The sequence below is a fragment of the Panthera tigris genome, chromosome D4, assembly GCF_018350195.1.
Source record: "Panthera tigris isolate Pti1 chromosome D4, P.tigris_Pti1_mat1.1, whole genome shotgun sequence".
In the NCBI taxonomy this organism is placed as follows: Eukaryota; Metazoa; Chordata; class Mammalia; order Carnivora; family Felidae; genus Panthera; species Panthera tigris.
Genome location: NC_056672.1, coordinates 55,177,162 through 55,200,997, shown reverse-complemented (window position 1 = coordinate 55,200,997; position 23,836 = coordinate 55,177,162). Strand labels below are relative to the sequence as shown.

Here is a 23,836-nt window from a genome sequence, read left to right as displayed (position 1 = left end):
GGCAGGGCCTTCCTCTGGGACCCTCTCTGAGCTCCACCTCTGACCTCACAAAGGCTGCCTCAGAACCTGGTCTCTGTGGCGCCGCTGGCCAGAGAAGGGATGCTATTTTGGGCAGTGTGTCTGGACTTGGCCCAAGCGGTTTGGGCCAAACCCCTGCCCCACTGACTTCTCCCCTGGAGGAGCAGAGCAAAGCAGTACGTGGGGTCACCTAAGGAGGGCTGAGAGGCGGGCTCTAGACTTTGGACACAGGGCAGTGGAGCCCCAGCTGCGGGTGCAGCCAGAGCCTGGGACAGTCATGGAGAAATAAGACCAAAGCTTGCTATAACCAAGAAGCCCCCAATGTGGACGCTTTAGCAGAGTGAGTCGGGCTCCAAGCAGGACTGGGACAGGGGGCCTTCCCTGGGGCCCAGGTCTCAGAGTGCCACTTCCTGGGGACTGTATGGGGAGGAGGTGACCATGGGACTGTCTGGGGGAAGCAACTCCAGCTGGGAGTTGAAAGCCAGGATGTTTGTTCTGGTTTAGTCCTGAGTTGCTGTGTGACATAGGCATGTCACACACTCTTTCTGGGCTTTAGCTTCCTTACTTGTAAATTGACTGTTGGGAGGACCAGCAGCGCAGCAGAGGTTGGGAGGGTATGTAGGGCTGGGCTGTCAATGGAGTGCTGGCTGGAGGATAAGGAGACCATGGAAAGCAAACACTGGACCAAAGCAGAAGGGAGAATATCAGAGATACGGCTTGATTGCTGGCTTTGCTGGAGTGGTTTCTCCCCTTGGAGTTCCCTCTTGAGAAGCTGGGGCTGGGGCTGGAGGGTGTCTGCAGTCAGGGCTAGGGATGTCAACTTGTGCAACTGCTAGAGGGAATTTGGCTAGAGAACAAGGGGGACTTCCAGGATGGGGAAACTCAAGGGTTACATTTGTGTGGTCATTCGGGTGGAAAATGGGAATACACAGGGGAATTTTCAGGAAAGGTAAGAGGGTAGACTTGGTTCTGAGTTAGAAGAATGGACTAAATGAATTCTTAGGACCTCATATTGTGTGTGTGTGTGTGTGTGTGTGTGTGTGTATGTAAAAGGAAAAGTCCCTGGAAAATCGGAATTTAAGTCAGCAGCAAGAGGTTAGACTAAAAGCAATAATACCCACATATGTGAGGGTGGAGCCACTGAGGGGAGGCTGTGGGCATCTCCACTTTGGACAGTGGAGAAAGTCAGGAGGACCCAGGAAGGGCCTAGTCCAGGGGTCCTGAGGCCAGCATGGGTAGAAGGGGTGGGACTGCAGGGCCTTTCCCCATTGGCTAAGGCACGTCCACACTTCTCTTTGTCAGCTTGGCTGAGTTGAGAGATTGGAACCGGCAGGACCTGTCCCTGTGGCTTCTCCCCTAGGAGGTTGAGGTCTGATGAGAATGTGGGGCCAAGTTCTGTGCCCCCACACCCCAGTCCTAATGACCTCTCTTTGGCTCCACAGCATCTAAAAATCTCAAAGACAGAACATGGCTGAATCAGATAGGAAGAGACGGTAAGCACTCCACCCATTCTCCTCCTCCAGCCACCCATCCCCCACCCTCCCAGCACATCCCTGTGCCCTTCCTGCCCTACTCCCAGCCTCTCCCTCATGGCAGCTGAGGCCTCCTTCCCACAACTCCTACCCATCCCCCATCCCCCCACCCCCACCCCGGGTCAGGAGTCTCAGAAGAAAGACCTCTCCCAGCCGGACCCTGGGCTGGGCCCTTGGGTGAGGGAGGCTCAGAAAGACCTGGGTGAGGGTCAAGGGGCTGGTGAGGGGGTTCCAACTGCCTTTATGTAGGTGGTGCTCAACTGAACTGAACTCACTGCCTCTCACCCTCACAGGCTCAGATCTTTAGAGTACAATAAAAACCAAAGCCCTTGCAATGGCCAAGGCCCTGCCTACCTAGTCCCAGTTTCCTCTCTGACCTTCCCCCACTCCATCCCTGCTCTCCCCAACCCCAGTCACAATGACCTCCTTTCCTTTCCTTTAAACATGCTCAGAGTCCTTCTGGGATTTCCCCTCTGCCTGAAATGCTCTTCCCTCACCTCCTCATGTCTGCTACCTTCTCAGTGAGGCTTACCCCAACTGCCCTATTTAAAATCATACCCCACCCCCTTTCCCTTGCTCTGTTTATCCCCATAGGCCATACTACCTCCTGACACACAAATGTACTTGCTTATTACATTTCATCACTGCCTGCCAGCACAGGAGCAGGGATATTTGTGCACCCTTGGATAGAGAGAATGAATGGCTCCCCTTTGTGCTGGGTTCTCTCTGGGGCTTCAGATACTGTTTCCAAGTGAGTTCCACAGGCAACTCAGTCCCAGTTGAAAACAACCTCCATATCCCAAGCTGACTCCTCCTGTGGTCTCAACTCAGCCAAGGATCCCCTTCTCTATTGCTTAAGCCAGAAGTCAAGACCTTGTTTGTCCTTGACACTTCTGTCTCCCCCATATCTCACATCTAGTCCCATCTCCTAAAATATCTAGAATGTTCTCCCTCCCACCATTCTTTCTACCACTACTCTACTCCCTCACAGGCACTTTAGGCCCCACCCTGTCCACTCCTCAAAAGTGTCTGCAGGCCTCACCTCTCCCACCCTGGGCCTCTGATGGTGCTGCTGTTATCCCTTATCCATCAGAACCATTAGATGGAGTGATCCAAGGTTGGAGACTGGGTTTGTATTCTGTACCGCTGAGGCCTGGCTGGTTTATGTGTTTGGTTGATTAGATAATTAAATGAGCTGGTGAACAGGACAGTTAGTTGGCTAAGCTGCTAGATTAATTAGTAAGTTGAAGGGTTGGTTGGTGAGTTTATTAGCTATTTAGCACCTCGGTCAGCAGATATCACGTGGGTAATTATCTGGTTTGCTGTTAGCTTCTCAGTTTGTAGGCCACTTTTCTCAGATGCCCTTTTCTCATTCTCTATCCTCTCCTTGGCCTCATCTATGGCCAGGGATCAGATGATTTGGTGGCCTCTGGATGTGTATCTCTAAATAAGACTACATGACCAGCTGCCTCCTTATAGGCCATTTCTGCCTAAATGTCTAGCAGGCTCTTCAAAGTTAACATGGCCGGAACAGACTCCTCATACTCCTGCCTAAGGCTGCAGCTTCTCTCCTGCACCTCGCTTGTCATTCTGCTGCTCTTCCTAAACCCGAAGGTCATCTCTTCTCTCTCCATTCTCCTCTTCAGTTAAACCCTAAGTGTGTCATTTTCACTGTTTTCTAATCTCCATGGCACCTTCTTGGCTCAGGCTGCCATCTCTGCTCAGGCTGTCTGTGGCAGAAGCTTCCTGATTGCTCACCACACTCCCACTCCTGCTCCCTCATCCCAGCCTCCATAGAGGAGGCAGTGCTCCTGCTTAAATCTTCCACCAAACCCCATGGCTCTCTGGGTCGAGTTCACACCCCCTAACACGGACCATTAGGCCTTCTGCCATCTCTACCCACCTCATGCCACTTTCTCTCCTCTCTCTGGCCAGCTCATTCTTGGGGAGTTCCTCTCTACATCACACAGTCCTTTGCTGCAAGCCTCTGCCATGCTATTCTGATGCCTTGAACTTTCCCCTGCCTCCCCTGATGCTCCTTCATCTGGCCAGCCTTCCATTTTTGACCTGTTTCCTTTCCTGTGGGAAACCCTCCTACCCCCACCTCTAGGTTGTTTGCTTCCTCTCTGCAATCCAGTAGTGCCCCCCTTCACCTGTGGCAACAGTCCTCACACTTTATAGCAATTACTTAATTGTTTTTCTTCCTGAGAGCAGGGATCATGATAATGTTCTTTACTACAATGCTTGAACATAGCAGGCATTTGGTAGATTTCTAGGTCAGTAGCTGGTTGGTGGTTATTTATTTATTGCTTACTGTGTCCTGCCTGCCATGTGGTGGGGAGGATGGGGCCAGGGTTCTAAAATTCTCTTGGTGTCCTTGGCTTCCTGCTCTGTCACTTCTCCACTACCTTTGTGGTACTTTCCCAGGACCTTCTTGGGTCCCTGCCTGGCTGGTTATAGGGGCAAGGAGACCCCCAAATGATGCTGCATGCAAGCTGGAGTTGGATGGAGCCAGTAAATTGTCCATGCAACTCTATATCTCCCTCCATATACTCAGCCCTTGATTTATTTCCCTGGAGTAAGGACAGAACAAGGACTGGGGTGGGTGAGATTGAACATAGGGTCTCAGCCATAAAAGTGGAAGTTGTTTTATTCATGCCTGACTTACATTTCTTACTCCCTCTACTTAATCTGTGCTGCTGTGAGGCCAGGGAAATTTCAGGAAGCCCGGGGAGGAGTAGGGGGTGATGTTGCTATCCCTAGCAAGATGAGGTAGCTGAGGGGCTGGTGTCAGCTTCAGGCATTCAGCATGGGGAGGGACACCAGTCTGAACAAGCACTAAGGCCACACTTAAAGGTATCTGTACCCCTCCTCTTCTTCTTTAGCCTCTAGACTCCATCTCCTTCCCCAAACCAGAGGTCTCTACCCCACCTCCAACAGATAATGGGGCCTGTAACTCACTTTTTTGTCTATCTATCCATCCAACCATGCATTTATTAAACAAATATTTATCAAGTATCTACCATGTGCCAGGCATTGTAGGAAGTTCTGAGGATCTAGTGGAGAGTAAGACAGATGGATTCCTCAGTTGTCATTCATTTGACAATATATATTGCACAACTGCTCTGCATTTGGCACTGTGCTAGGCACTGAACATACCACAGGGGAGAAGATCCGGTCCCTCCTTTCCTCTCTCCTCTCTTTCATTTGTTCATTCATTCATTCACTCACAGACGTCTGATTGTGTTGAGCCCATTGCAAAGGCCCGGTGCACTTTGCAGATACTTTCACCTCTGGCAGAACCTAATGTACGTTTCAGGCCTCAGGGCTGTTTATAGCACCCTGAGCAGACTTTGCTACACCGTGTGTTGTTTGTGGAGTATCTCCCTATTGACAGGTCCTGCCTGATGCCTGGCCTGTGTTCCCAGAGCTTTGGCTCCTGCAGATAGGCAGGTAGACAGATAGATGGACAGCTGAGCTCGACTTTTCTGCCTGCCCTCTCCCATCTGCTTCTCCTCTGAGACTCACTGGCACCACAGATGACACTTTTTGGCTCCCCACTGCCCTCTTTGCAAAATGGCCTCATTGGTGCACCCTTCCCAGGCTACATCCCTGTGGCTCTCAGTTGTCTCTGATCCCAGCTGTACCAGCTGACCAGGGCAAGAGGAGGTGTGTGTGGGTAACCTCTGGGTTACCTATTAACTCAGCTATGAGTTGAAGGGCCCATGGGCAGTGAGTGCACTTGGGCCTCTTTCCTACCCACGGGCTTGGGCTGCTGCTCCAGGTCTACCCGCAACTCCAAGATGGTCTCGTCACCTGTGGTAACAAAGATGCAAGCAATAATGCAAAAGGAGATGGTGCGAGAGTTCCTGGCGGAGTTCATGAGCACATATGTCATGATGGTGAGTGGGTGGGTGGCACAGGGTGGGTGGGCTCTGAGGAAGGGACATGAACCCCAGGACCTCAGGAGGGTGAGGTTCAGTGGAGGCAATCCATGCCCCCTCCCCACCACTGACCCCTGGGTCACATTGTCTGTTATTCAGTCTTGGAGCTGGGAGCTAAAGAAGGATAGGAAAGGTAGGAGGAGCTCTGTCTTTCTCACCATCTTTTTGGGAAAGAAAGGGATCAAAGGATGTGAAGGCAGAACAAAACTATGGGCTGGGGGAGCAGGTATCAGGGGGCATGGCTGGAAACGGGAAGAAGGGAAACAAGGAGTACAGAGATTGGAGAGAAGTGTTATCGAGGGTCATGCTTTGAGAATTAATGCTGAGGGCAGTGAGGATACACAGAAGGTTCTCAAGCAGGGTTGTGATGTGTTCAGATTTAGATTTTAGAAGATGGTTCGGTGTGCAGTGTGGAGTCTCAGCAGAATGGGCAAAGCTGGTGGGAGGGGAAGCAGTTAGGAGGCTATTGACCTTGGATAGAGAAATGGTGGTGACCAGTCCAGGGATGGAGAAGAAAGGACACGTTGAGGGAGCTGAGAAAGAATTGAGATTTTCCAAGTAGCAGATGAGGGGTAAATGCCAAGGAGGATCATTCTGGAGTCCGGAGCCTGCTACAGGGCCAAAAGTGAGGTCAGTTTGGGTGTGATCAGGTGAGGTGCCTGTGGAGACATCTGGGGGGTGGTTGGATATAGAGGTCTGGAGCTCAAAAGAGGGACTTGAGCTGGAAGTAAGGAGTTAGAGCTGATCAGAATATGCATGGTGTTTATAGAACTGTCCAGTGACAGTGTATAGAAAGAGGGAAAAAAAAAAGATAAGTTGAGGATAGAAACCTGAAGAGGAGCATTTCACAAAGAAGCCTGAGGAGGAGTGGCCAGAGAGGTGAGAGGACAAGGGGGGGAAGGTAGGGTCCACAGGAGTGGGTGGTCAGCAGTGGGAGGCCTACATATGGGCCAGAGAAAATGACCACTGATAAGGGTCTATAGGGATTGGTAACTGGGAGGTCACTAGGGACCTTGACAAGGGCTCTTTGAGTAGATGATGGGACAGAAACCAGACTTGTAGGTGGGATGTGAGGTTTCTTAGAAACTCCCTCTCTCCACCTGCTTCAGCTCTACCATCTACAGCAGACAGCCTCTTCCCTGGAGCTGTAGCCATGCCTGTCTGGACTTTATGGCAGGCCCAGGTTCATGAAAAGAAGGGGTGGCTCTGGGAAGGAAAGCAAAGGCAGTCAGGAGCATGTCAGAGGAAGTGGGGGTGAGAGAGAGTGTCCCTGAGTGTGTGCATGTGAGTATGAGTACAACTGGTTGTGTGGCTATGAGTGTGTGTGCGTTGAGCCAGTGTAGGAGATGGTGTGGCCCATGGAGCACAGGAGCCTCTAGACATAAGAATCCTGATTCTGTCACTGAGTCACCAGCTGGCCCTGGGCAGGCCTCTCCACGGCTAAGTCTGTCTTCTCAGTTAGTATGTGTGTTGAATCGGACCTTTATGGGCTGTGGAGCTGTTTGAGTCCTGGCTCTGCTATCTTCTAGCTGTGTGGTCTTCTATAAGTATCTTGACTGTTTAGAAATTTAGCTTCCTTGTTGGTAAATGTGACACTAACATTGAGGTGGCAGATACCCAGTACACATGTAGGACATATGTGCTAGTCTCTTGTCACGATAAGTGTTCTCAACTGCTTTCCTCTCCCTGTCTCCTGTCCTCTTCCCTTCCCCTGTTACCTGCCCTCCTGCTTTGACTTCTGAGCTGTGAAGACAGCAGCTGGACGGTGTCCAGCCTTAATCCAGGACAAAGTCATCTATTCATGACAAAACATTCCAGCCTCATGAGGGTTGTTAAACCTTGGAACCATGGAGGTAGGAGGGTGCCTCCTCAGAGAGCTCTTAGGAGAAGCAGGCACCACTCACATGCACCAATGCCTTCCTGTGCCCCTGCTTGTCTTCCCTTTATTGAGATTATTATTGAGTACCTACTGCATGCCAGGCATGATGATGCCAAGCCCCTTACATACTGTATCTTCTCAAATCCTCACAGCAACCCTGTGAGGGAAGTTCTATTATTATCTCCATTTAACAGATGGGAAAACTGAGGCTCTGAGACTAAATTATTTGTCCAAAGTCACATTTTAAGTTAGGATTAAATCCAATGCAACCTAATATCACAGTGTGACCCTTAATCTCTATTTTCTCTCTGTTCCTTAACTTACTACAGCAGGATTTCTAACACCCTGGTTTGTTAATTCCCTCCAGCTGAGGTAAGGCCCTCACTTTTGGGCTTTTGGCAGTCTCTGGGCCCCAGTTTCCCCATCTGTAGAATGGGAGCCAAAACATTTGCCAGGCAGATTAGCTGTGAGGATTGAAGGGAAATAACGTTTATAAAAGAACTCTGTGAGGTTTAAGCTCATATAGGACATTGTGTTCTTATTTTCAGTTGTTGGGCCTGTGCCAAGAAGTGGGGAAGCTTTTTCAGTTATCAGAAGCTCAGTGAGTCATCAGGGCAAAAGTTTTGCCAGAAAAGCTAGTATGACCTTGGGCCCCATTTACTGCAGCCAGGATGAGGGAGGTGGACCATTCCACTCAGTTCCACTCTACAGCCTCTGGGGATGTTGTGCTCAGGGCTGGCCTTGAACGGGGCTGGGCTACATTCACTGACCAGGGAGAAGAGGGGCTGGGCCATTAGGGCCCTGGAAAAACAGCTCTTGATATGAGCCATAAGGCAGGAGTTGCAAACTTACATGCTATGGGGGCCAGAGAATCAACACACAGTGGCAGGAACTGGGGCTAAGTGCAGAGTGCTGACCTGTGCAAAGGCGTGGCTGCTACTATTCTAGCTGACTGCTGGCACGCAGGGCGGGATGAAGGCCAGAGCTGCCAGAGCTTCTGATTTGTCAAGGGAGGCTGAAACCTCTGGTCGTCAAACCCAGATCACCCAAACAAAACATGTGTTCCGGATGGACTGGCCCATGGACTGCCAATTGAAAACCCTGACGGAGGAAATCATGTGGAGTTTATTCACTCATTCATTATTTTTAGCAAATGGTTTTGAGCTCCTACTTGGAAATGCGGACCCTCAGTTTTCAGACTCTTCATGCCTGCTCCAGTCCATGTACCTCCTGACCTTCCTCAAGCCTGTCAGCCTGTCCTGGCCTCAGTCTCCCACCCCCCCCCCCCCCCCCCCGCCCCATGTGTTCCTGTCCTCTCCTGCCTCATCCTACCCTTGTCCTAAGTCAGCCTGCTCCTGGGCTCCCTTGCACCTGTCATGGAGCTCTTGAGGGACCCACGTGGCCCTGCTCAACTGCCTTTTCCCTACCCTATCCAGGATATTTCATTTTTTTTAAGTTTACTTATTTAAATTGAGAGGGGGCAGGGCACGAGCGCATGCACAAGTGGGGGAGGGGTAGAGAGCCAGGGAATCCCAAGCAGGCTCTGCACTGTCAGCGTGGAGCCTGATGTGGCACTCGAACTCACGAACCATGAGGTGAAATCAAGAATTGGACACTCAACTGACTGAGCCACTCAGACGCCCCTGGGCTATTTCACTTTTTCTCAGACTTTCCCAATGCTGCTTTGTACTCTGCCTTTTTTCTTTTTCTTTTCTTTTCTTTCTTTCTTTCTTTCTTTCTTTTAAAAAAAAATTTTTTTTTTTAACGTTTATTTATTTTTGGGACAGAGAGAGACAGAGCATGAACGGGGGAGGTGCAGAGAGAGAGGGAGACACAGAATCGGAAGCAGGCTCCAGGCTCTGAGCTGTCAGCACAGAGCCCGACGCGGGGCTCGAACTCACGGACCGCGAGATCGTGACGTGAGCTGAAGTCGGATGCTTAACCGACTGAGCCACCCAGGCGCCCCATCTTTTTTTTTTTTTTTTTTTTTTAAATCAGCAAATGGCTGATTTGTAGCTTGGCAGAGAAAACCATCAGGCGGGTTTCCTGTGTCCGGCTCCTCACCCACCTGTCCCTGCAGCACCAGACTCCATTTACCTGTGAATCCACATATCTCCCTCTTGACAAGGGTGGGCCCCTCCCTTGTGGAGCCCTCCGCTCCTGCACCAGTCTCACCCTCCAGTCTACTCAGGTACTTTGCTCCATCCTTTTCCTTCCCTTCCATCTTCAGCGTCTCCCTCTCTCATCTTTAACATACTGAAGTCTCTCTCCCTAAACCAGCACAACACAAAACATTTCTCTCTTCCCCTCCGTGAGCCCCTTCAATTATCATGCTCTCCCTCTCTCCCTTCTCAGGCAGGTTCTCAAACAGATGTCTACATGGGTACCCTTCAACTCTTCTTCACCACCCACTCACCTCTCAATCTCTGGGACCCCGTTTCTGTTCCCATGGCCTGATGAGGCAGTGCTCACCACATTACTACTGACTGTTGGACTGTCACATCCAAAGGGATACTTTTCAGGCCTTCATGCACTTGACCCAGAGGCTGCATATGACCATGGGGACCACACTCTCCTTGGGAAACTCAGCTTCTCGCTGGTGTCTAGGGCACATTCTCCCTTTGTTCTTCTGTCATTTCAACACCTGTTCCAACTGGGGTTTCTAATGCCATCCCATGTGCAGCTCTAGGTTCAGCCCTCAACTGACCTCTCACCTTCATCCTCCCTGATGGCTTCAACTATAGCCTCCGTGTCCACAATTCTCCAGGTTTTCTTTTTCAAAAACTCTAGAACACAATTCTGCAAGGGAAATATAATATGAGTCATATATGTAATTAAAAATTTTCTAGTAGCCACATTAAAGAGGTAAAAATCAATAGGTGAAATTAATTTGAATAATTAATGTATTTAATCCATATATCCAAAATATTACCAGTTCAACATGTAATCAGTATAATTAAAAAAAAAATGTTTGGGGCGCCTGGGTGGCTCAGTCAGTTAAGTGTGTGACTTCGGCTCAGGTCATGATCTTGCGGTTCGTGAGTTTGAGCCGACGTCAAGCTCTGTGCTGACAGCTCAGGGCCTGGAGCGGCTTCAGATTCTGTGTCTCCCTCTCTCTCTGCCCCTCCCCTCCCCTGCTCATGCTCACTCTTTCTCTCTCAAACATAAATAATAAAACATTTAAAAAATTTTTTTAAACGTTTATTTTTGAGAAGAGAGAGTGAGGGTGCAAGCAGGGGAGGGGCAGAGAGAGGGGGACAGAGGATCCAAAGCATGCTCTGCACTGACAACAGTGAGTCAGAAGTGGCGCTTGAATTCAAGAAACTGTGAGATCATGACCTGAGCCGAAGTCAGATGCTCATCTAACTGAGCCACTCAGGCGCCCTGATATAAAATTATTAATAAGATACTCTATATTCTCTTTTTCCTAATAAGTCTTTGAAATCTGGTGTGCACTTTACACTTAGAACAGATCTCAATTTGAACTAGCCACATGCTAAGCACTTAATAGCCATATGTGGCTGGTGGTCATCATATTGGATGACACAGATCGAGATTCCCATTTCCAGCAGCCTGGATAGCTATAGATCCCTCAGAGACAACATATCTAAAATACACGGAATTTTCAAAGGAGGTGCCATCTGAATGTGACTTTATTATTATTTTTTTTAATGTTTATTTACTTTTGAGACAATGCGAGAGACAGAGTGTAAGCAGCAGAGGGGCAGACAGAGGGAGACACAGAATCTGAAGCGGGCTCCGGGCTCTGAGCTCTCAGCACAGAGCCCGACGCGGGGCTCAAACTCATGAACCGTGAGATCATGACCTGAGCTGAAGGCGGACACTTAACCGACTGAGCCACTCAGGCGCCCCCCCTGAATGTGACTTTAAAGTACAGTATTGATTTTTCAGAATCTGGGATCAGGTATTTCAGGCAGAGGGAAGAGCACATGCAAAATTGCAGAGAAAGCAAGGCACACAGGGAGCAATGTGGTTGTTTGCCTTGAGGTTATTTGGCACAGCTGACTGACTAGATTCAAATCCGGGCTCATTCTGTGCAGAACGTGTACCTTGGACAAGCCACTCAACTTCTCTAGGATTTGGGTGAAAATCTGTCAAATGGGGAAAACAAGAGCACCTAACATATAAATTAGTGTAAGGGTTAAAGGAGGTGACAGATATAACTTGCTTACAAGTGCCTGACACACAGTAAGTACTCAATACATGATTATTATTTAGTAGTAACACTACTGGTGAAAATAGAGAACATTGGAGCAGATATGAAAGTGAGAGGCAGAAGGGATAATTTATACAGGGTATTAAATGGTGGCCTATTGAGTTTGGACTTTATCCTAGAAATGGAGGGGAGACAGTGAATGTTTGAACAAGGGGCAGACATGATCAGATTTTGTCTGTTAGAAAGGTCACTCTGGCTGCAAGGAAGAGGCTGGATAAGACTGGGATAGAATGTAAGCAGTGCTGACTGGTTGTGGGGAATGACAGAAAGGAAGCTCTCATTTGTGACTGCCAAGTTTCTGGCTTGGCCGACTGGGATGGGGAGCATAGGATGAGGATAACATTTTCTGAGAGATGGTGAGCTTTCAACATAGAGCCTGAGATGCCTTTGAAAAATCCAGACTCCCAGTGGGTATTTGAAGATAAGGACCTAGCTAGGTGGAGGTTTTAGGAGTTTTAGTGCATCAAGCATATCTGAAGCCACAGAGTTAGTGAGAAGACCCAGGAAGAGTGACTGAGGAGACGTGAAAGGGGCCAAGGATGGAGCCCTGGGGTTATCCATATTCACGAGGAAGATGAAAGAAGAAGAATGTGGGAAGGAACTATAGAGAGGGAGGCTGTATAGGTAAGAGAGGAGAGGAGAGGAGAGGAGAGGAGAGGAGAGGAGAGGAGAGGAGAGGAGAGGAGAGGAGAGGAGAGGAGAGGAGAGGGGAGGGGAGGGGAGGGGAGGGGAGGGGAGGGGAGGGGAGGGGAGGGGAGGAGAGGAGAAGGGAGGAGAAGGGAGGAGAGGGGAGGGCAGGGGAGGATTGTTGTAGAAGCCAAAAAGGAGGGACTTTCCAGATGCACAGAATGGTTAAGAGGGTCAAAATTAGCAAAGTCAAGTAGGATAATGACTGAAGGGATCTTTAAGAAATCAGGAGGTGGGAGTCCTCGGAGAGAGCTTTGTCCACATGTCCGTGACATGTGGAAGCAGGAGCCAGTTTGAAGAGGGAGAGCAAGGGAAAGGATAAAGGAGCCAGTCAATGGGTCCTTTCCCAGAGCTTGGTCCACACAGGGACAGGGTGTCCAGGAGTCCATAGCTAGACAGGCTGGGCTGAGGCAGGAAGGTTTACTTTTAGGAAGGAAGAGTCCCAAGTCTGTGGGAGCCAGTCATGGCAAGAGGGAGGTATCTGCAAAGGGACAGAGAAGCTGGGCATGGGAACCAGAGCTGAAGGGGAAGGCAGATATAGATTCTGGTAGGAACTTCAGGAGGTTGAGTGAGAGCCTAGCTTCAGGCCTCTAATCTTGTGAAGGGGGGAATTAAGGGGTTATCCTTTGAGGTGATCCAGCAGTTACGGATGGGCAAGAGCAAGAAGTTCAGAAATGACACCTGAGAGCAATGGAAGTGTTGCTGGAGGCAAGAGGAATAGAACCCCACCCACTAGCTTCCAGGGCTGATGTGTGTGTAGGGGATGGGGTCCTGGCAGAGAACAGGCATGGAGTATGGAAATCTCTTGAAGAAACTTCCTTCAGGTTAGGTTGAAGTGTGAGATATTCTGAGGGGTTCGATCCAGACCAGCCATGCCCTCCTCGAAGCCCTGCCCCTTTCCTTGAACTTCAGGTGGTCTGGGGGCCCAGGGGCCAGGGTGTATCCTTAAGAGCCCCTGACATTGCCACTGCCCTCCCAGGTCCTTTTACAGCCCCACCCAACTCTCACTGGTCAGGTCTTAAAGGGGAGTCAGGGAAGGAAGTTTCTGGAGGACAAGGGCATGGTAGAGGGTCTCCAAAAGCAATGCAGGGTGGCCTGGGGCATGGGGGTGAGGAGCCCAAACTGAGCCTGAGCCCTTCTGTAAGGTTGGGGCTTCTGGACAGGTGGTCCCCTCAGAGGCACTCCTTCACAGGTGTTTGGCCTTGGCTCCGTGGCCCATATGGTTCTAGGAGAGAAATTTGGGAGCTACCTCAGTGTCAACTTGGGTTTTGGCTTCGGAGTCACCATGGGAGTGCACATGGCAGGGAACATCTCTGGTGAGTGAACCTGGGCCCCATCTGATCAGCAAGGCCAGGTGTCCCCTGTATACTGCTCCTGCCCTCCTCTAGCCAGCCCCTTCCCCAAGTCAGCCGGAACCCATCCTCACCAGCCCACAGGAGGGAGAATACCCTGAACCTCTTTCTTCTGACCCTCTCTGCCCAGACTCTTCAGAGCCCTGGACCCCCCATTGTTACTAGCTGGGTCAACTTAGCCAAGTTATTTAACTTCTCTCTCACTTTCCTTAATGGTGAAATGGAGGTGGAGGTCCCTGCCTCGTAGGGTCCTTGTGAGGATTAAATTAGTACACTCCATAGATACTAGCTGTTACTATTATTGTTATTGCTGCTTTTGTATTATTTGTTGTTATTGTTTCTCTCTTCTCTCACACCTTTGACATTTCTGCCCCTTCCCGCAGGGGCCCACATGAATGCAGCCTTAACCTTCACCAACTGTGTGCTAGGCCGCATGTCCTGGAAGAAGTTTCCTGTATACATCCTGGGTCAGTTTCTGGGTTCCTTCCTGGCTTCTGCCACCATCTACTGCCTCTTCTACTGTGAGTGTCTTGCCCTAAGTTGTCCACCCCTGGCCTCAGCCTCCTCCTCTGAAAAATGGGCAGATACAGACCCAGTGTCTTGGCCTGTGAAAATGTCTAGAGAGAAAGCCTTGGAGGTGCTCCCCACCCCTCCGTCCTACAGTCTTATTCCTGGGAATCCAGTAGAGTTTAGCTGGTGGCAGGTTCACACTCAGTCTGTGTCTCCACAGCAGCCATTATCCAATTTTCGGGTGGACATCTGACAGTGACTGGTCCCACAGCTACCGCTGGCATTTTTGCTACCTATCTTCCTGAGCACATGACATTGTGGAGGGGCTTCCTGGATGAGGTCAGTGATCCCGTATGAGTTCCCCTCCTCAAGTCCTCCTTACCTAAGGAAGCGGGGGCTGGCAGGCAGCCCTCACAATAGAAAGGATAAGAACTCTGGGTGGGGTCTCTGCCAGTGGGTTGGGGCTGGGGGTGTTGCTGAAGCTCTGTGACTTGGCTAAGGGCCCAAGGTGGCTGCCACAGTGTCTGCTCACCAGGTAATAGTGACAGGGATACTCCAGCTATGTCTCTTCGCCATCACGGACAAGGAGAACAATCCAGCACTGCAAGGGACACAGGCCCTGGTGATTGGCATCCTCATTGTTGTCATTGGATTATCCCTGGGCATGAACACAGGATATGCCATGAACCCATCCCGAGACCTGCCTCCCCGCTTCTTCACTTTCATTGCTGGCTGGGGTATACAGGTTTTCAGGTACTTCCCTCACCAACCCATCCCTGCCAGTTTTCTGTGGGTTCCCTGCATGTGGAGGGGTGGGGGGTGATGTGAGAAGCTCCACAGTCCTGCAGAACTCCCCGGTGGCCTGAGGAGACAGAAGTGGGTCCCTGCTTTCCCCCAGACCAGCACTGATATAAATCCTGCTCCTGGACTGAATGTCAATCGTGTCCTAGACCAGCTCAATCCCTGAATCAGGCTGAAGCTAACCAGGGCCCCAGGCTCAGGGGCAATTTTTGGGCTAGAATAGGGGTCACTCCTCTACTCTCAGCCCCTACTCCCTGTCTCAGCCTCAGTGGATGCAGGTGCTGTCCCGGGCATCAGCCCTCTCAGCAGGTCCCTCTGTCTCTTGCCTGCAGGGCCAGGGACTGGTGGTGGGTGCCAGTTGTGGCACCACTCCTGGGTGCCTACTTAGGTGCCATCGTCTACTTGGTCTTCATTGGCTTCAGCATCCCACGGAGGCCCCAGATACTGGAGAACTCCATGAAATATGAAGACCGCAGAACACCCGTGTTGCCCAAGACCATGTCAAACCCACCTACGACCCCCACCCCTGTCTCTGTGTCTCCTGCCAACAGACCTTCAGTCCGGACTGTCCCACCCTTAAGTGACTCCATCCACCTGGAGCACTTCTAAGTAAGGTGACTTGTGACCCTATCCCCACCCCAATAAAGAAAGCCTTGTCCCACAGCGGCACCCCCGTGTCCTGGGTGCCTCCTGTGGTTGGGCTTCCCTCCTGGATTCTTCCAGGAACTCCAGGGTTGTGCTGCAGCCCAAGACTGCAGTATAGAGCTGGGAGGCCTCTAATTCCTTCCAGGGTTAGGAGCTGGGGCACCCACCCTGGGGGAGGACGGAGGAAGCGCCAAACTATGGCCCCAGTAGGAACAGGAGGAGATTAAAGGATGCCAGACACTGAATGGTGGACTTTCAGGCATAGGGTAGGGAAGGGATGGTTTGGGGGAAAGGACAATAGCTCTGGGGATACCTGGATATGCCCTGGGAAGGACTCTAGACTCTCCCTCAGTTCTGGCTAGTTCTTGGACCAGACAAAGCAAGGTCCAAGCATGTAGATCAGAGTTTCTCAACCATTTCTTTCCATTATTGCTCCCCTCAAAAGCCTTTTAGACATTTTCTTTCTTAATCACATGATATTTTAATACCACAGATATACTATATATTGGTTTATATATATCTGTGCTTTATACAAAAAAAGAGTAAGATTTTTTTTTCGTCTTCCCCTTCCAAGAATCAGTGTTCTTGCCCTTGGAGGCAAAATCAGCCCCTACCTTGAAAATGCCTAATGTAGACTGAAAGCAGGTAAGGGATTGGATTCCTCTTTTTTTGTTCTGGTGCCAGAACTCTCCTACATGAAGGAATTCCAGAGTCAGAAGGAAGATGCAGAGAAGAAAGTTCTTACAAAAGGCGCAGAGACAGGAAATGGCCTTGTGGGATGGGATTCAGTGGGACAGACGGAGAAGCTGGGTGGAGGTGGGGCATCCCCACCCACTCTGGGATCAAGCAGGAATCACCCTGCTTTCTGGGGCCCAGAAGTAGCATCATCCATGGTTCCTGTCATTGTTTGTCCATTCAGCCTTTCAACAATTATTGAGCACCTCCTGTGTGCAGGCCCTGCCTTGGCACTGGAAAAGCTGACGTGGATGAGGCTGGGTCTCTGCCTTTGAGGAGTGTAGGGTAATGAAGATGATTTATCATGAGGAAGGAGATAAGCAGCAGAGAAGGGACTGCGGGGCTCAGAGGGGGCTCACAGCCCAGTCTCAGGGTGGGGGCCAGGGATGGCTTCCCAGAGGAGGAGGCAGAGCAGAGTTGGGGACAAGAGTTGTCCCTTCTGGGATTGGTTGCTGCGCTTTGTAGTTTGAGGAGATGGAGGCAAGGAGGCTGGGCTTTATTCTGGAGATGGGAACGTGGTGAGATGAGGCTTAGCAAGCCTGCCTGAGCTGCAGGGTGCAAGCTGCTGGGAAAGGGGGAGATTGGAGCCTGCAAGGGAGTGTGGTGAGAGGCAATAATCCAGGAGGAGCAGATGGGAGGAAGGGGATTTGAGAAATACTGAGGTAGAGGCCATAAGACCTTGGGCTAGCACTGGGAGAAGGAGTGGGTAAGGACGCAGCAGGAGTCAGGGCTGACTTCAGTTTCTGGCTTGGGCCTGGGGCATTGGAGATGTGCCCCCTGTGAGTGTGCATGGGAGACAGACTGGTTTGGAGAGGAAGATAAGTTACATTGTGACATGTTGAATTTGAGTTGCCTATGAGACCTGGGGGCAAGAATTGTGTATCTTGAGCAAGTTACCCAACCTCTCTGGGCCTCTGTTTTCTCCTTTGTAAAATGGGTCTAATATAACTTACCATTTGCGTTGCTGTGAATATTCAATGAAATAAAACATGTACATTGTTGAGAATAGTGCTTGGCACGGAGTAAGTGCTCAATAAACAGGTGTGCCTTTTAATATTTTTAATATGGCCTGGAGTTCAGAAGAGAGTTCAAGACAAAAATGGGGAAGTCGTGGTTGTGTGGATATCATGGGGGCCATGGAATAGTGAAAGGAGGGTCAGTGAACAGTGTCCGGAGAGCATGGCTAGGAGGTGTGGAGAGGGCACCTGAAGAGGTCTGACTGAGGAGGGGTGCAATGTGGGTGATCAGGGGGCCCTGGAAACAAACCCAAATGTCCATCAGTAGGGGAGTGGATCCTTACCTTGCCGTATAGTCACATACAACAGAACATGATACATCAGTGAAAACTGAGGCACGACAGCTTCCTGTAACAACAAGGAAAAAGTGTGAAAGCATAAAAAGCAATACAGTAGACTATATACAGTATGACGCCAGTTATATAATTGAAAAACAAACAAAAAGGAATATATTCTTTGGGCATACATATGTGATTAAAACTACTTTAAACTAAAGAAGGGATGGGGATGCCTGGCTGGCTAAGTTGGTAGAGCGTGTGCCACTCTTGATCTTGGGGTTGTGAGTTTGAGCCCCATGTTGGGTGTAGAGATTACTTAAGATTTTAAAGTAAAGTAAAGTAAAGTAAAGATTACTTTAAGATTTTAATCTTAAAAAATAAAATAAAATCTTTAAGAAAAGGCGGGGTGTGAAAAGACAGCAGAGTGAAGAGCAGGGACCTATAAGGCGCTGTGATGCCCACCCCATCCCATGTTTACCTCCGACATCCAGAACTGTTTTCTAGTTCTGGATGTTGGAGGTAAATATATGGGTTTGTTATATGATTTTGTTTTATAACATATAACTGTGATATATATTCATTTGTAAGTATCATATATTTTAAAAGATGAATAGCCATAGGTGATAAGAAGTGATAGGTATGGAATGTGCTGATGACAGGGGGACCAGGGAGGAAGGGGAGGGGCTTGACCATATCTGACATCCCACAATGGGAAAAGTTGAGCCAGGGGACCAGGCCTGGGAGTGACCAGGGAAGGGACCACATCTGGAAGTCCCAGCCAGCTGCCTCCCTCTGTGACCCTGGATAAGCCTCTTACCCCTCTCTCAGCCTCAGTGGCCTTGTGAACATGGGGAGGGTAGCCTTTCTCATTCTTAGTATTCCAGAGTAGAGTGACCCTAAGGCCTCAGTCACAAGTGGGAGAAGCATATATGGGTCCCAGACTTCTGGCTCCCATTGTCCTATGCCCCTTGCTGACCACTTCAGCCATTTGTCATCTTCATGTCCTTGGGAGGTGGCCTTGTAGGTAGGGCAGTCAGTGGGTCCATCAAGAACCTGCCTGCTGTCTACTGCTCTGCCACAGACATGACTAGGCCCAATGCCCATAATATGCTGTAGACTCTGATCCCAATGTCAGGCTTATATGAGCCCTGACAATGGTCACAGCATTTCTATGCACAGACCCCTTTCATTCTCTTGGCAGCAGTTGGGTGAAATTCTACAACATGCCAGATACCATTTTGGGGCAGAGGATACGGGCACAAAAAGAAACTTAAGTTCTTATTCTCAAAGAGCTGACATTCTGTGCAAAACATGGTATGTTAGTGATACATACTAATGAGGAAAAGCAGGAAAGAGGGATAGGAAGTGTGTGGGAATGGAAAGACCAAAGGCCTCCCTGAGGAGGTGACTTTGAGTAAAGACCTGAAGGGGGAGAGGGCGTGAGCCGTGTGGATACCCGGGAGAAGAGCATGCCAAGCTGCGGAAATAGCCACTGAAAGACCCTAAGGTGGGAGCATGGAGGGGCCACTGCTGGACTGGAGTGCAGAAAGGGAGGGAAGAGGAGCGGCAGATAAGATCAGGCAAGTAGGTAAGGTAAACCAAGGCAGGCCCAGGGCAGAGGTAGGGCCAAGGCTTGGGGCAGAGGCAAGGGACGTCTCTGGAGGAGAGAGGCAGGTCTCACTGCAGGCAGACAGGCAGGCAGGAAGGCAAGAGGTAGGATGGGATGGGGTGGGCATCACAGTGCCTTGTGGGTGCCTGCTCTTCACTCTGTTGTCTGTCTGTCACACACAACACACACACATGGACTCTCCAGTACTGGATGGCTGCAGGAGACACATCTGTTTAATGCTAGGAGCCAGGTTGGGATATGAGTCATGGAAGCCCTGTCTTCTCTCACAGGCCTTGGCCCAACACAGGCTTGCTGTGTGACCTGGACAGGACCTTTCCCCTCTCTGGGTCTCAGTTTCCCTATCTGTGCACTGAGGAGTAGATTTGTTGGTGTCTGGGGAGCCTCTCAGCTCTGACTTCTTCCAGTACTTTGAAGTCTCATGTCATGATCCCACTTTGCTTCTCCCCACCTCAACTCAGGCTGTGGTTGAAATGGGGACAGAGTAAGGTAGGAAGAACTCCCAGCCCCAGGCCAGGTCACTCCAGGGCTTTGCAAGTAAAGGTTTGGTCCTCAGCCTAGTGGTCCTGGCTTTGGGAGAGCCCCTCACTCCCTGTCCTTGCCTGCTCTCCCACTCCCACTCACGACCCCCAAGGGACAGGCATCTACAGGCAGCACCGAGGTCTGGCTAGTCTGTCTCCTCCCTCAGATGGGAATCCTGCAGCCCAGAAAGAGAAAGGAGCAGCTATCTCGGGCCAGGCTGGGGTGCTGATGACGAGTGGGAGGAGGCTATGGCTACTCAGAGCTGTGCAGTCTGACCGTGGCAAGGTACCTACCTCTATGCTGAACCTGAAGTGGGGAAGAGGTATGACCTAGCCCTCCTGGGTGCTGCAGGGCCTGTACTGTGGAACCTAAGAACACAATGAGGGCAGTCAGGCTGGATGCAAATGCTGGCTCTACCAGTCACAAGCTGTATGACTTTAGGTAAGACAGGATAATAATAGCTCCCACCTCACAAGGCTGCTAGGATGATAAAATAAGCTATGCCTGGCATGTGGGCAGTGTATTCGCTCTATATTCTCTTGTGGTCCTCACATCATCATGCCCATCTTACATTCAAGGAAACTGAGGCCTAGGGAGATTGGCTTGGTAAGGGGTAGACAGTAGGGATTTTAGTCCTTACCAATATGACCTTGGCTAGTTTTTTTTTTTTTTTTTTTTTTTTTTTTTTTTTGGTTTCTGAATTGTGAAATATATCCTATAAGCATGCATATGTAACATACAGGTACAGTGAAAATAACAACTCAAAAAACAAAGACCCCAAATGAACAAATAACCCCAAACACTCAAGTGGCCCCCACTAAGCTTTGGCATGTTATTGAACCTCTCTGGGCCTCACTCTCCACGTCTGTAAAATGGGGATAATGAGGCTCAGAGGAGTGAGGTGCTTCAGGTTTGGGTTTTGCCATTGGCATTTTGCTGTGATGAAGCAAGGTGAAGAAGAGTTTGCCAGAACTTATGGTTTCCCTTATGTCTGTGCTCAGGAGTCAAGGCAGTGGGTGGGTGCTGGAGGGTGTGTACAAGGGCTTCTGGAGGGGATGCCCTATGCTGTGGCCCGGTAGGGGGTGTAGAAGCTCAGAGGCTGGGTCAGGGGCAGAGAGACAAGACACATAGCTCAGAGCCAAGTACACCCAGGCACATGGATGAGGCCATAAATCTGGAACTGAGCCTTTGAGTCCTCCAGGGACCCAACCAAACCCCTGTTGGCTGATAAGGATTCCTCAGGTAGGGGTCACAACAGGCCCTTGGAACAGCCCAGCTAAGGCCAGGAAGAATGTGTTCTTGTCCTCCCCACTCCCCCAGATCCCCTACCTCCATCCTGGTCAAGGTCAAGGACAGGGAGAAGATGAATTCCTAAGAGAGACTCAGTGTTGGGGCAGGGGAAATTGGACGGTGGTGGATATACCAGGAGAGTTTGGAAGTTGGACATGCTGAACTGGAGGTGCTTGTGGGACACCCTGGGATAGACAGGCCTGGGCTAGAGATACAGCCCAGGGTGGCATGTGATGGCTTGCAGATGGATTAAATGGCCCAGGGATAGACGATGGAGTCCTGGAAAGCACCCAGATGGCTAGAGGGGAGGAGGCAGCCAAGGCCCATGATCTCCTCTGGCTCCAGGAACCCAAATACTCTGGGTATTAATTGACTTCTACCCTGGGGCCAGTCCTTTCTCTCAGAAGGTTCAGATGGGCCAGGGCAAGCAAGAGAAGCCCAGACTCTCCTAGGCAACCAGTAGGAAAACTCCAGAGACCACCATCACATAGGACTTCCCTGTAGCTCTGAGTCCTGCAACTTCAACTCCCTGCTCTGGCTCTGGAAATGTCTGATTCCTGCCCTGTCCTCAGCTCCCTGCCCTGTAGATGACAGGATGCCCAGGGCACAGTCCCTGGACCTCTTCTCTTTCAACTTCCCTTCCAACATGACCTTACCAGACTGTAAATACCATTATATGCTCACAGCTCCCCAAATTAGATCTCCTGTCCAATCCTATGTACAACCGCCCACTGGACAGATTTTCATCCCTCAAGGCTGTTTCTCCCACACTCTTTCCTATCTTAGTAAATAGCAAATTCAATCTTCCCAATGCTGAGGCCAAAATCTTTGAAGTCATCCTTGAGCCCCTTCTCTCTCACACCCCACCCACATCCTAGCTGTTAGCAAACCCTATAGGTGTTACCTGCAAAATACATTTAGAATCCAACCACTTTTCATCACCCCGCTACTGTCACCCAGGTTTGAGCCACCATTACCTCTCTTAGATTACAGACAGAGTGGTCTTCTGATCATCTCCCAGTCTGTCTTTTTGCTCTGTGTCACCCCTATGGTCTAGTCTCAATACAGCAGTTGGAGTGATCCTTTCAAAAAATAAGCCAAATTGTATCACTCACTCTTCTGCCTAAAGACTTCCAGTGGCCTCCAGGCCCCTGCTTCTCTCTCCCTATTCATTCTCCCACAGCTGATGGCTTTGCTGCTCTTTCAAGGTACATGATGTTTCCACCACCGAGCCTTTGCAATGGCGGTTTCCTCTGCCTGTGACATTCTTCTTCAGATATCTGCATGACTTAGATTTTCCTCCTGTGCTTATGTTGTGTATGCAAACAAACAGAAAACAGTATTAAAAAAACAAACAGGGGGCGCCTGGGTGGCTCAGTCGGTTGAGCGTCCGACTTCGGCTTGGGTCGTGATCTCAAGGTTTGTGGGTTCGAGCCTCGTGTCGGGGTCTGTGCTGACAGCTCAGAGCCTGGAACCTGTTTCGGATTCTGTGTCTTCTTCTTTCTCTGCCCCTCACCTACTTGTGCTCTGTCTCTCTCTCTCTCAAAAATAAATAAATGTAAAAAAAAATTTTTTTTTAAATCGGAAAGGTTATAAGTTTTAAAGATACTTGGGTGGCTCAGTCAGTTAAGTGTGGGACTCTTGATTTCAGCTCAGGTCATGATCCCATGGTTTGTGAGTTTGAACTCCGTGTTGGGCTCTTTGACAATGTAAAGCCTGCTTGGGATTCTCTCTCCCTTTCTCTCTGCCCCTCCCCCACATGCTCTCTCTCTCAAAATAAACTTAAAAAAAAAATTGGGGCATCTGGGTGGCTCAGTTGGTTGAGTGTCCAACTTCGGCTCAGGTCATGATCTCGTGGTTCTGTGTTCGAGCCCTGCATTGGGCTCTGTGCTTAAAGCTCAGAGCCTGGAGCCTGCTTCAGATTCTGTGTCTCCTTCTCTCTCTGCCCCTCCCCGGCTCGCACTCTGTCTCTCTGTCTCTGTCTCTCTCTCAAAAATAAATAAACATTGGGGCGCCTGAGTGGCTCAGTCAGTTAAGCGTCCAGCTTCAGCTCAGGTCATGATCTCGCAGTCCATGAGTTTGAGTGTCAGGCTTTATGCTGATAGCTCGGAGCCTGGAGACCGCTTCAGATTCTCTCTCTCTGACCCTTCCCCGCTCACACTCCATCTCTCTCTCTCTCAAAAATAAATAAACATTAAAAATACATAAATAAACATAAAAAAATGAAGATACTGGTTATAAACTACTAACAAGTTTTAAGTAAAAGCTTTTTTTGAGGCAAAGTGTAAGCACTATCCCATCCCAGGCCCAGGCTCCTGGTTTGGGGATACATACTGCTCCCTAGTGGCCATCCTAGGAAAAAGTCCCATCATCTGGGGATTGCTGGTGTTCTCTACATTGGGACACAGTATAAGCTTTTCTTCCACCTGTCCTGACCTGCCAGACAACGCAGTCCCAGGGACTCCAAGGTAATGTGTGTGAACTGTCCCTGTTCTGTATATAGTAGAGGACACAGGTTTTGTGTCTGACTTTATAGGAACTTCAGATCCCCAGTAATTCATTGAGTGATCTTGGGCAAGTGACCTAATTTCAACCTTTAGTTTCTCCATTGGTAAAATAGATAGTAAGAATATATGCTGCAAGGGGCTTTGAGGATTAAGAGATGAGCACGGTGCTTGGTGCATATTAAGTGCTCAAAAGCTGTTATCTACTATCAGAAGAGACTTTTGAGAAGGAGTGGGTGCATGAGTACTTCAGACTCCT

General features: G+C 49.8%; 1 protein-coding gene across 7 annotated transcripts; it reads left to right on the top strand.

Annotated features, from left to right (window-relative positions):
• The first annotated feature begins 65 nt into the window (after positions 1 to 65).
• AQP7 (aquaporin 7) lies at positions 66 to 15,629 on the top strand. 7 transcript variants are annotated; one of them, XM_042964255.1, is made up of 8 exons: positions 66 to 358; positions 1,461 to 1,511; positions 5,335 to 5,452; positions 13,490 to 13,613; positions 14,033 to 14,116; positions 14,383 to 14,498; positions 14,695 to 14,912; positions 15,293 to 15,629. In XM_042964255.1, exons 2-8 carry the CDS (start codon positions 1,486 to 1,488, stop codon positions 15,567 to 15,569), a joined length of 963 nt encoding a protein of 320 aa, XP_042820189.1. In that variant the 5' UTR covers positions 66 to 358; positions 1,461 to 1,485; the 3' UTR covers positions 15,570 to 15,629. The 7 variants fall into 7 exon arrangements, with proteins under 7 accessions (XP_042820189.1, XP_042820187.1, XP_015390525.2 ...); XM_042964253.1 differs by having other exon boundaries at positions 14,380 to 14,498; XM_015535039.2 differs by having other exon boundaries at positions 67 to 358; positions 14,033 to 14,170.
• Positions 15,630 to 23,836: the final 8,207 nt, after the last annotated feature.